At 42.8% G+C, this 13,731-nt stretch overlaps 1 protein-coding gene across 5 annotated transcripts in view; it reads right to left on the bottom strand.

Annotated features, from left to right (window-relative positions):
* Nucleotides 1–1,041: 1,041 nt before the first annotated feature.
* SYBU (syntabulin) overlaps nucleotides 1,042–13,731 on the bottom strand; it is a 51,115-nt gene continuing 38,425 nt past the window's right edge. For 3 of the 5 annotated variants that reach the window (XM_075352943.1, XM_075352944.1, XM_075352948.1), the window contains 5 exons: nucleotides 11,717–11,770; nucleotides 9,010–9,081; nucleotides 7,871–8,074; nucleotides 5,595–5,744; nucleotides 1,042–3,422 (listed from right to left, as the gene is read on the bottom strand). In XM_075352943.1, coding sequence (XP_075209058.1) covers nucleotides 2,348–3,422; nucleotides 5,595–5,744; nucleotides 7,871–8,074; nucleotides 9,010–9,081; nucleotides 11,717–11,770 — 1,555 coding nt within the window. In that variant the 3' untranslated portion in view covers nucleotides 1,042–2,347. The remainder of the gene's footprint in view (nucleotides 3,423–5,594; nucleotides 5,745–7,870; nucleotides 8,075–9,009; nucleotides 9,082–11,716; nucleotides 11,771–13,731) is intronic. The other 2 variants (XM_075352946.1, XM_075352945.1) reach the window with 2 other exon arrangements.

Here is a 13,731-nt window from a genome sequence, read left to right as displayed (position 1 = left end):
TCTGACCAAAGCGCGTTCATCTCTAGTACACAAAACCCATCTCCTTCCTGAGTGGTATGATGGCTGGACATTCCTATCTTGTTTGTATTTGCGTACAATTGTCTGTACAGATGAATGCGGCACCTTCAGATATCTGGATATTGCACTAAAGGATGAACCAGACTTGGGGCTGTCCCATATTGTTTAAAGGCATAGTACTCTTGGGGGGTGGCTTTACACGTTGCGACATCGCTACTGATATATCGTCGGGGGTCAAGTAGTTAGTGACGCACATCCAGCGCCGGTAGCGACACCGCAATGTGTAAAGCCTAGGTGCGACGATGAACAAGCGCAAAAGTGACAAAAATCGCTGATTTGTGTCACGTCGTTCATTTTCATAATGTCGCTCCTGCTGCAGATACGATGTGTGTTGTTCCTGCAGCTCCACACATCGCTGTGCGTAAACCCGCAGGAGCGACAAACATCTCCTTACCTGCATCCACCAGCAATGCGGAAGGAAGGAGGTGGGCGGGATGTTATGTCCCGCTCATCTCCGCCCCTCTGCTGCTATTGGCCAGCCGTTTGGTGATGTCGAACGCACCTGCCCCTTGAAGGAGGGACTGTTCGGCAGTCACAGCAACCAGGTATGTGCGTGTGACGCTGCCGTAGCGATAATGTTCGCTATGGCAGCGAGCACCACATATCGCATGTACGATGGAGGCGTATGCTATTGCGCTGTATAGCGCTAGCCGATGATAGTGATGTCGCAGCGTGTAAAGCCCGCCTTAGTGTATAGAAACTTTAAAAGTAATAAAAAAAAAGCCTTAAAACTCTCTCATTATTCTGGCATTTGGCAAATATAAATAATTTTGGTTAATTGACCTAAAACGGGAAAGTTTTATGTTGATTTCGTGTCAGATAGTGAGAAAAACATGCAGATGTGTCTTTATAGATAGTGCATGAAAACTTCTGGTTTCATCTGTAAGCCCTATAATATTACAAACAGTATAATTGTTCAAAAATCTCACCTTGTCCCAAAAAAAGTCAATATTATAGACAGGATTTAGAGAAGGTCTTTTTATTGAATCTGTACATACAGACATCTGGCAAGCTGTGTTTGCAGAAGCAACACATAATGTATACCTATATAAATAAGGAAATGGTCCACTTATAGAATTTCTTATAATTACTATACACTAGATCTATAAATGCGTCTCGTCATACCATGTTACGCTGTAAACACTTTGCAATAACCTCTTAAATACAGGCACAATTCTCAGTACGACATGCTCTGACACAATGCAGTTACCAAGAAAAACTTACATTACCATAGGTAACAATAAAATACTTCACAGACAGCCAAGCGTACCTACAGCGGAAACTGGGGCTCTATGAAATGGTGCAGAGAACGGCAGTGCTAGGAATGCAATGAATAGTAATACTCCATATACACATACACCAGCGAGCAGGTTACATAGAACGAGGGTACGGCGAGGTCAGTGAATGGCTCAGGCGCTGGACGATAAGAAAAATCACACAACAAGCACAGCAATAAAGCGCAGCCGGGCTGCAGGAGTCGTTCATTGTACAAGTGCAAGATTAGGAATTGTAACATTCAAGAGCCAATTTGTTTTCGGTTACAGATTTAGTGCAATCTATAAAGGGGCCGGAAAGCTATCAATTCATTAATAAAATTAGTATTTTTTTTTTTCCATTTTTTAGATTTGCATTTAAATAAGAAACTTAAAGTGAATTAGGCGATAAAGTGCAAATAAAAAAAAAAAGCATCTTAGGTGCCATAGTGCCAAATTGAATTAATTCAATTTATTAAGTGCTCTATATATAGTAGATAAGTGCTCTATATATAGTAGAGTTAAAGGGGAAGTAACACTTTAAACTAATTATCTGGCAGTTCTGTATCAGAAATGGCAGCTGAGTAGAAGGCCTCATTCAGACAAGATGTATTGTTCAGTCTGTACAGAACTTAATATAGGGCTATGCTGCTGTAAGCTCAGGTCACCAGAAACGGGATGACTCCTGGTGTTTTATCCAGAATAGACTTCTATACTGAATGGTACAATGCATCTATCTGAATAAGGCCTAACAGTGTTCTTTCAATATTCCTAAACTCCCAGGGTTGTTCTGCATTTGGCTTTTTTAAAAAGGGCCTTTTGGTTGCCAATATATAAAAGCAGCAATAGAGAGTACCAAACAAATGCATTAGATAACAATAAAACATTAGAAATAGATCGGGCCCTTTTTTAGGAGGTTGAAAAAAAACAGATCATGTACAATTTCCCCTTTAGCTTCTAAGACCGGAACATGTCCAGTCAATGGTTTAGAACAAAGTTCTAGAAAACATCAAGATCTAAATATAAGCATTGGAGGATGTCTTACGAAGAGTATGTAAAGCCATCAAGCAACAACCCCTCATCATTGTACTAAAGTTATACGCAGGATCAGGGTTCCCTCTTTGGGTGGTGAAGGCCCATAATACCGAAGGAATAACAGGCACCGCCACAGCCAGGAGGTCGGTCAAGAAGTGGTCACTCCAGTGTTTCTTAGCTACACACGACTGCGTAGTGTCTGTACTTGGCAGCTGAACCAAAGGTTCATCAAAGTCAAGTTCTTTCATGGCACGGTTTGACATGGAAATTGGAAGAGAATCCGGGGATAGAAGTATGGCCGAATTTGGATCATCGGGGGTCAAATCTATTAAGTTAGTAGAATATTTGAGCTGAAAACCCTGAAAAACAGTGGAAGATCGACCAATCTGATTGTCATTATGAGATTTGAAGATCTTCAGGATGAGATTTTCAAGATCGAGGCTGTAAGGAACAACATCGGTTTGGATTGCCTGCTCCATCCAATGTGAACCTTGAGCCCATTTTGAATTACATTTTTCCCTCTCCTTTTCGAAGCCAACCATGGCCTCTAACGTAGCAGAATTCAAGTTTGTCAGACCTTCACCATCACTTATGGTGTCCATGATGACATCTTCATACAGAGATTCTCGGTTTCCCAGCTCATCATTCAATAGGAGATCACAATCTGCCATTTCCTCCATTGCTTGGTCCTCTATTAGAAGTCCATCTGACATTTTATCGTAAATTGCACTTTCTGTAAGAGACGCCCCTGGTGAGTTACATATGTAATCCAAACAGGAGTCCTCTCTAAAAGCCTCATCTTGAGCCAGCTCCATGCTGCGCAGAAGGGTCTCCAGCTTCCGGTTCTGAATATTAATGTCTATAAAATATTTCTGAATTCCTTTATCTTTCTCAGCCAAACTATTTTTCATGGTCTCAATGAACTGCTTTAATTGCTTTATTTCCTTCCGGGCTTCTTTTAAGGCAAGCTGGGCCTCCACGCGATGACATTCCTCTTCAATCCAGTCTTCTCTCATGCGAGCAAGCTGAGATTTCAAGTCTTCTATTTCTGCTTCCCTGCAACACAAAAAATATAAAATAAAAAAAAAAAATGAAAATACCCCCCCCCCCCCAATCACCGGAAAGAACCATACAAGGAACACTTCGCGTTAAAGAGGTTGTCCAAGAATAGAAAAACAGATCTCCTTTCTATCAGAAACTGCACCACACCTGTCCATCCATTGTGTGTAGTATTATAGCTCAAAGAATTTGGTTAAGCTGTAATTCCACATACAAGTCAGGGACTGGAGTAAGATTTCTTGCATGGTGCATGGAGGAGCAGGGCTCTCGTCAGATGCTCCCAAGTCATTAGGAGGTGTGCTCTTCAATGAGCCAGAAAAGTCGGATTTAAAAACACAACCCCTCAAAGATCACCAAGAAAGTTGCTGATCTTCATGAATTGGGGCCAAAGACTTGTACAGATGTAGCCCCTATAAAACAAAGGAATCTTTAGATTCTGCAGAACAGTGGCAATTATTCTAACACTAAAGTTTAATCATACATGATTACAAGGGTGCTTGGTGCACCCTTGGTGTGGCCAAAAGGCTCATTGCAGCGATCCACCTACTGGTTTCCATGCTTGCCTCCCTCACTGGTGATACACAGCACTGCTTTGCCTGGAGTGACAGTCTGCAGAGAAAGCTCAGACAAGTGAATGCTGTCAATCACCAGCGAGGGAGGTGGAGACATGCAAAATAAGTGGGCAGAGCAAGGCACTGAACTATTTTGCCACACAGAGGGTGCACCAAGGACTCTAATTAGCGTATCTGATTAAACTTCAATTTTTTTAGAACAGAGGCAATGCTAGGCGTACTAAAGGGGTATTATTTTTAATAGAAAGTATATCCCCTACTAGGCTCTGTGCTTAGTTTACACTGTCAATTTGGGCTGAGAAGCTCCTTTAAACTAACTCAATGGTCCATGAAATTGTACGTGACTTTCGCACATTTATACCATAATTTCAATTTCATTTGATTGAGATATTTTACTCACTTGTACACAATAGCTCACATACAGAAGTTGGGCCTGTAGCATTAAGCCCCCCCCACCCCCACACAATAGCTCATATACAGAAGTTGGGCCTGTGGCATTAAGCCCCCCCACCCCCACACAATAGCTCATATACAGAAGTTGGGCCTGTAGCATTAAGCCCCCCCACCCCCACACAATAGCTCATATACAGAAGTTGGGCCTGTAGCATTAAGCCCCTCACCCCCACACAATAACTCATATACAGAAGTTGGGCCTGTAGCATTAAGCCCCCCACCCCCACACAATAGCTCAAATACAGAAGTTGGGCATGTAGCATTGAGCTCCCCCCAACCAAAAGCTCCCATACCGAAGTTTGGCATGTAGCATTGAGCGCCCCCCCCACAATAGCTCCCATACAGAAGTTTGGTATGTAGCATTGAGCCCCCCCCCCCCCACACACACACACAATACCTCCCATACAGAAGTTGGGCATGTAGCATTGAGCCCCCCTATCCCCACCCCTCAGATATGATGCTGGGTTTACCGCCTAGTAAAGAAGGATTTAGTGAATGACTACTGGTGATCAAAAGGGCATGAGTACGGGAAAGAAAGATGGGGTGGGGAACGACAGACTCTTGGGATAATTTCTACAGTCTGATTTTCTAAAAAGCGCAGTTCCTTTGGAAATCGTGGTGCTGTACAACTCCTGCACAATATCAAAATGGCTGCGTGCACCAAAGTGGGTCAGTAAAATGGGCCATGGACACTACTCAGGCTTCATCATGGGGCATTACGGGGACAGTGTTGATATGTTGTCCATATTTATAGCATAGTGGCCGAAGGCAATCCACAGGGGGTAACCCCCCCCCAAAAAATAAAATATATGACTGCCATGGTCTGATGACCTACTGAAACATTTGCACATTGAGGCAGTAAGGCCCTATTGGTGGGTTCTAACCCATTTATACATGGGTTTACTGCAGGTTCTCCAGTTTCCTCCCACCCTCCAAAGACATACAGATAGGGAATTTGGATTGTGAGCCTCAATGGGGACAGTGATGATGAGTTCTGTAAAGGCGCTGTGGAAATAATGGTGCTAGATAAGCAAAATAAATTCCCCCGGCCTATATGCTAGACTACCACAGATCTAACTACGGGATAAATTACTGTCCCGCTGTGGCCACATTCATTTTGGAAAGAAAATTAAATGGAGAATACCTCTCCTCCAATGTGCTCTGCGACTCCTTCAACTTTGCTTTTAGGTGTCGTATGGAGACTTCCTTCTGTTGAAGTGGGGTCAGATATTGTTCGGGACTTGGTGGCTTGATGCCGTGGTTATCGCCACAAGATGCATATCTCATGGTACGTCTATGGAGACATTAAGAAAAAAAAGAAAGAAAAAAAAAAAAGGTCAAAATTTTGTGCAACTCTACTCCAATCCCATTCCCCCTGTAGCGATAGAGATTATATAGAGAGATTATATAGAGATAGAGATATAGATATATATATATATATATATATATATATATAGCCTTATTCTGTCTGTCTTGCTCCAAAATTGTGTCCTTACGGTGACACAAAGCTGATTGGCCGCTGGGCTCGCCATGGCCCCACCCCCCCGCATGGATTGGCCGCTCGCCTCGGCTCCGCCCCCCCACGGATTGGTCACTCGCCTCGGCCTGGCCCCGCCCTCCGCATGGATTGGCCGCTCGCCCCGGCCCTCCGCACGCATCGCCAGACAACCTTGCGCTGCTGGGATCGTGACGGAGCCGGTGAACGCTGGTAACCATTATACACATCGGGTAACTAAGGTCCCTTGGTTACCCGATGTGTATCATAGTTGCCAGTGTACACCGGCTCCGTCACGATCCCAGCAGCGCCAGACATAACCTTGCGATGCTGGGATCTTGACGGAGCCGGTGAACGCTGGTAACCATTATACACATCGGGTAACTAAGGTCCCTTAGTTACCCGATGTGTATCATAGTTACCAGCGTACACCGGCTCCCGGTACACATGTGAAGTGAGCCGGCATTATACTCCTCTCCCCCCAGGACTACTCCTATTATAGTCCTCCTATTATACTCCTCTCTGAGTATAATAGGAGAACTATTATAGCATGGGGGATGTAGCACGATGGGGTGCGCAGCATGGGGGGGGATGTAGCACGATGGGGAGTGCGCAGCATGGGGGATGGAGCACGATGGGGAGTGCGCAGCATGGAGGATGGAGCACGATGGGGAGTGCGCAGCATGGAGGATGGAGCACGATGGGGAGTGCGCAGCATGGGGGATGGAGCACGATGGGGGGTGCGCAGCATGGGGGATTGAGCACGATGGGGAGTGCGCAGCATGGGGGATGGAGCACGATGGGGGGTGCGCAGCATGGGGGATGGAGCACGATGGGGGGTGCGCAGCATGGGGGATGGAGCACAATGGGGGTGCGCACCATGGGGGATGGAGCACGATTGGAGGTGCACACCTCCCCCCAACACCCAACACACAAACACACACAGGGAACCACAAACACCGCCATACACAGACACCCACACACAGACAACGCCGCACACAAACACCCAACACACAAACACCACGGCATTCATAAATATACGCACATACCGCACAACACACACATTGCACAAAACATACCTCCCCCCAAAACACCACACACACAACGCTACAGACACACAGCGCTCCACAAAGAACGCAACACCCAGACAACACCGCTCTCACCCCCCGCCACACCCAGAACATGTACAGCGCCTACACAAACACTTGGTAACTACACACAACAACATATACATACAATAATTATTATATATATATATATATATATATATATATATATATATATATATATATATATATATATATATATATATATATATATATATATATATATATATATATATATATATATATATATATATATATATATATACATACATACATACATACACATATATATACACACATATATACATATGCATAAACATATATATATATATATATATATATATATATATATACACACCAAACTAACGTGTGTGTGTGTACTAATATATATATATATATATATATATATATAAGTACACACACACACACACACGTACGTTATTTTGGTGCATTTTTTTTTCCCGACATTTTGCAAAACATGCAACCTTTCCCGTTAACAAGTTGCAACACCAGGCCGAGATTGAAACCCTCACCCAAATTTTGGGCTTTGTACATTATTCATGAACCACGTGCACCATTTTGAAACAAAAACCACACGTCAAAAACGAAAAGTTACTTGGGATAAAGGGCAAATGATGAATCATGTCCTTACTGTCCGTATTATGTCAATGTCAACTTTTGCCAAGTTGACGAAATATCTTGTAATGAGTACATCGAGGACTAGAAGAGGATCGTACCAAAAGTCTACTGAACATCCCATCTATGTGGTGTCCTCATCATGTAAGTCACTAACATATACCGTAATTGACGAACACTTACCTAAGAGTGGGGCTGGTGTCACTGCCCTTGTAGGATCCAGAGTTGCTGCTGCTCGGAGAGGAGACCCCATAGGCATCGTGAACATTTATGGGACTGCTCTGATTTCTGCAAAGCACTGAAAAGAGATCCTTTTCGCGGGAGCCAGGGGGACTGTGCACAGGCTTAGCCGACGAGCAAGTATGACTTCGTCCATGGGACACACGACTTAAAGAATAGAAAGAATAATCTTACTAGAGACAGGATGAGCAACTTCTTAATTTGCCAATTTTTGGATCAGGCAATGGATGGGTTTGGGGTACATCAAGTTGACAAAGTCAAGTGGTTGGTCCAGTTTGAACATTTTTAGCCCTTGAGCTCAATAACGTATAGAATAGATTGGGCTTTGACTTGCTCTTGTTGCCTCTTATCACTACCCTTTTCTTAGTTGATCAACTGCAGCCATGACCTCACATCAACCACTAAGCTCAGCCGATGTAGACAGCTCCAAAGACCAGTGCAGTGGTGGAGAGGCAGTAACGGACCCAGAAATGTCAAATAAAGCGCAGTTTGATAGCTTAGAAGAAGTCACTGAGCCTAGGGGTTAAACATATTTCCAAACAAGTGGACTCCTTTAAGGAATGAGAAAAATGAAATGGCAAAGTTCCTCCATAGACTAGACGCAACACAATGTTCTGTTGCACAAAGAGTCATTTCTCTGCCAGTCATTTCGCAAAACAGATGTGATAAGTCACTGACTAAAAGGTTACAAGTAGAGATGAGCGAACCTTAACTATAAAGTCTGGGGTTCGTACCGAACATGGACTTTTACAAAAACTCAGTTTCCAAGTATGGAGTTCCGGTGCGGTCCTTATGTTAACCACTATCAAGCATCGATGTGCTTGGGTACACTCCGTAATCGGCCAAGTGTTTTCAGATGTAATGTGTTAAACAAAAAAAAACACCACAAACAGAAAAATTCTACCTTTCTCCCCTCCTCCCTCAAAGTGCTCTGTTTATGGCTGGTTGAATATGGTGGGTCTGCTTATCTCTAGTTACAAGGGACGTTCTGTATCTTTCTCCTTAGGTGTGAGCATACATACATGTCTACATTACAATATGATGACCATGCGCCATTATTTTTTGACAGAAACCATGCTTACCCATTGACGTTGGGGGAGAATGGGACGCGACATGGATCCCGTATACGGCCATGCGCTTGGGGCCTTAGGGAGCTGGAGTAGAGACCCAAGAGACAACACAAAAACCTTGATAAATGCATTGTTAAGTTGCTCCAAACATTTCATTTTCCTGATCAGGATCTTTGTTCTGTTCACACCAATTTGTTTGTTTTGTTGTTTTTTTTTTAAAATTGCTGTATTGATATTCAGGATCATTTCCCTATTTTATGGACTCATTGTATACTAATTTTTTTTTTTTTTTTTTTTTTAAATAACCACTTTGTAGCTTTTTTTATTTTTCTACTCAAAGACTTTTTTCTCTTGTTTTACCGATAAGGTGTATGATGTGAACAGAGTGGAGATGAGCAATTAGAATGTGCTGCCCTGGTCCGGTGTCCAGTCCGGTTCCTCTGCAGTGGCCGGGCTTAGCGAGTGGCAGAGGCGCAGAGGATGTTGGGTGCAAAACTTAAGACCGTCTACTACAGGTGACTGGACTGGATGCTAGACTAAAGCAGTGTGCATCATATTGCTCATCTCTAGGGCAGATACACATACACTCCAATAGTCAAGACTACATTTTTAAAGTATAAAAATGGCACAATTTTTTTTTTATTTTGTTTTTCCTTGATTAGTAGCTTGGACACCAAACTATATATTAAAATAAAAAAAAGCCCATGTTTTGTTCCTGAGATATTGGAGGTGTGTGCACACAATACATATTATTGTGCTGTATTTAAGAAAAGGAATACAAAACAAAAATTTCACCAAGAATGAGCCTATCAATATAAAATTATGCAAAATAAGAAGAGGATTTGAAAGTATAAAAAATTCTGTACAAAAATGGTTTTCTTTAAGTAAATCCCTACTATTCTAAATTTTCTAAAGCATTTCCCAGTCGGACTACTCTAACTGTAAAGAACACTTTCCTATTCTGGCACCTAAATAGGAAAGGGTTATTTACAGATCGAGCAGTCAGATTGTGGAATGCCCTACCACAAGAGGTAGTAATGGCAGACACTATAACAACTTTATAAAAGGGCTGGATGATTTCCTCAGCGCACATACTGTCTGTTATAGATTATTTAGTGACGGAGTGTATTATTGGAGGAGAAAGGTTGAACTAGATCAGGGTTTCCCCAAGCTCCAGTCCTCATGGCCCCCAACAGGTCACGTTTTTAGGATTTCCTTACTATTGAACAGGTGATTGAATCATTATCAAGGCATCACCTGTGCTATATTAAGGAAATCCTGAAAACATGACCTGTTGGGGGCCATGAGGACTGGAGCTTGGCTACCACTGAACTAGAAGGACCAAGGTCTTTTTTCAAGCTATGTAACTATATGTGAACATAGAGTGAATGAATCAAATTTCAGAGGGTTCAGTCACAGGCCATGATGACACTTTGACACCTTTGTATGAATAATCGTATGTAGAAGTGGAAACCACCTGACAACTGGGATGATTCAAAGCTCATTGATGAGTGAGCACTACCATGCTTGGTACTCCGAGATCTTCTGGAAAAATGCTCGAGTCCCCCATTAACTTCCATTATACTCAGTACACAAAAGTCAAGTCCGTCCGAGCACCAACTGCTCATTACAAGTACCGAGCACCAGAACATGGCAGTGCTTCCTCATCACTAAAAACATCAAAGTCGCAACATTTTTGCTCAACTCAGAGTTGCGACTTTTCAAAGCGATTTAATAGTCTTGATGAATTGGGGCCGATGTGTTGCTATTCTACCATATCTAGATCTTCAGTACAGTAGAGTGGTCATTGTTTTGCCCTTCTTTGAATAATGAGATTTCTCTGCTCATTCGGCACTAATCTGTAGAGTAAAGTTAACATACAGAAATAAGAAGAGTACACTAATTGTGACTGCTCTAGTGGTCAGTGTGAAAACAAAATGCCAGAATTTTTTTTTTCCCTTGTAAGAAAAGAAAAATCAAAAATTGTAATGCATATTAAAACCTACCATGGGGGTGCTAACATGATGCCTCCTGCAGGGGAACGTGGTACTACATAGCAGCTCTTGTGCATGACACAGCAACTCTCCATTGTCATTCATAGGGTATCATTCATACAAATCAAAATGGAGTGTTGCTCAGTCAAGGACAGTAGCCAGTATGTAGTAATATATTTTCCCTGCAGGGGGCACCATGTTCACATCCTTTAGTAGGTTTGCAGCTGAGATAAGCCGTAGTATCGGTGTGAATCTATTCGGAGGAATTGGTCCAGCGGCCACGTCAGTAATCTGGCCACTGGATGAGCCCTGAGAACCTATGTGGCTCCTCAATTGACTAGATGGCCGAAATAAAAAAAAAGTTACCGACACGGTCAAGGGACTGGGTCTGGCAAATTGATTCATATCAACTCTAATAATCAGTCTTCAGAGCTCACATAATGCAGTAGGTTGACCTGCAGTCCAATATACAACTCAATGGCGTCACCACAAGTTCTTAGGCGCTGCTATAAAATGTACCAGTAAGAGTAACATACCCAAGAATACCGCTTTTTTTTTTACTTTGCGGTTTAGAATACGAGATTACCGCAACATATGAAGACATCGAACAAATCACTGATGGAGACACTGCACGGAGTCACATCTATGGAGGGGGTGCACCAAAACTCCACAGGGTTTACATAAAATGATGTACAGTTATATGGTGGAGGTTCACATGCAGTCACCTCTCAGTGGTATTCCTGGAGACGCGTTTCTGAGGCTCGGTACGATACGACGGCCTTTCATAGGAGGAGAGAGGAGAAACGTATGCCATCATGAATTTATACAGTACTCATAGGAAAAATCTCTGCCCCTCAACGTAGAAACCTAGGGTCCGACCCTTGCTTCCATCATCGATATATCTGAAGTCGTCTATATACCCACACTGTATGGCAGTACACTGACTAAAACACAAACTCCAATATTGCTACACATAGAAAAAGAAAAAGAAGCGGTAAGGTACCGTACTTCGCATTCTTTGATAAAAAAGGTAAAGGCTACCCAACCACGTTAAGGTGTACCTAAATATGGATGTTCCCCCATCACTAATGTCCTACCTCTCCATGTGCCAAACAACTCCTCAGAACTGGGGAAGTGAAAAGGAAACAAGGCATAATTAAAATCTTGTTTGAAAGATGGGCTGAAAGGGTGCCGAATAGTGATGAGTGAGCACTACCATGCTTGGGTGCTCGTAACTAGTCATAAGCGAGCACTACCATGCTCGGGTGCTCAGTACTTGTAATGAGCAGTTGGATACTTGGATGGGTGCGACTCGAGTACCCGAGTATAATGGAAGTCAATTGAGAACGGTAGCATTTTTCTGGAAGATTTCCTGGAATTGAGAGTTCCGCATTGACTTCCATTATAGTCGGGTACTCGAGTTGTGCCATTCCAAACATCCAACTGCTCGTTACAAGTACCGAACACCTGAGCATGGTAGTGCGCACTCATCACTAGTGCGGAGTCCTGGGTGGGGCCACACACACAGGCTTAATTTTTTGTATTCAAATGGTAAGGGGGGGGGTGTCTTCCAGGGCTCTGTACCTTTTTCCACTCAAACTTTTCATTGTTAGTGGTTTGCCTGGTTTCACTTCACTTCCCCAGTTTAGATGGAAAGATAGGACATTAGGGATCAGGACCATTTATAGTTTGGTGCACCTTGGCATGGTGGTTGGATGTCTTGTGAACTTTCTTGATTAAAAAAAGGTCAACCAAGTATCTTATGTTTTTTACATGTATAGCAATATTAGAGTTCATGTATTCATTAATCGCAGTGTGCTGACGCATCACATGTATATGCGTGTATATTGGCCAGATGGTGTATCTGTGCACGTGTACAATAAGTTATTACTAAAAAGGTGTGAGGGCCTTTTTGGTTAGTGTAACATTAATAGAACATAGAAGACCTAAAAAAAAAACAAAAAAAAAAAAACAAACACAAACTATGTTGTACGACTACTATATGTGTGGTTGTAACAATGGATACTTAAGGTGCTGCAATGCCCCATACATGAGGTAAGAGATATAGTGAATCAGAGAATCAGAAGAATTATACATTTCTCATTGGAGATACAGTATAAGCTAATACTACTACACCTCCTACAATATTGTGATAGGATCTTGGGAGATGGGAATATCCCTTTTAAAGGGTTATTCCCATCTCCAAGTTCCTATCCTAATATGTAGTAGGTGTAATAAGAATATTAGCAAATACCTCAAATTAGAAATGTAGTATAGTTCTCTTGATATAACCATGTCTCTTACCTCATGTGCAGGGCATTGCAGCTTAAGTATCCGTAGTTATGACCACACCTAGTCACAGTTAGTTGCTTGTGGTCATAACCATGGATACCCAAGGTCTTGCAATACCCTGCACTAGGTAAGACTTTGCTATATCAGGAGAACTATATACATTTCTAATTGGAGGTATTTGCTAATATTATTATTACACCTACTACATATTTGAATAGGATCTTGAAGATAGGAATACCCTTTTTGGCGTCAATATGCAGTAGCTTCCGTCACATGCTCACAATGTGCAGATGTCGCGGGCGGGGAGGGCGCTGAGCTCGCTAACGCTCGGGTCCGGCGCTGCTGCTGCTCGGTGGCTCAAGCGGTGGGCTGGATCCGGGGACTCGAGCGGCGCTCCTCGCCAGTGAGTGAAAGGGGTGGTTTGGTTTCGGGGATTTGGTCCGTGACG

This window comes from Anomaloglossus baeobatrachus, chromosome 6, assembly GCF_048569485.1.
Source record: "Anomaloglossus baeobatrachus isolate aAnoBae1 chromosome 6, aAnoBae1.hap1, whole genome shotgun sequence".
Lineage (NCBI taxonomy): Eukaryota > Metazoa > Chordata > Amphibia > Anura > Aromobatidae > Anomaloglossus > Anomaloglossus baeobatrachus.
Note: the sequence above shows the minus strand (reverse complement) of the source record. Positions and strands in the feature narration are given on the sequence as shown.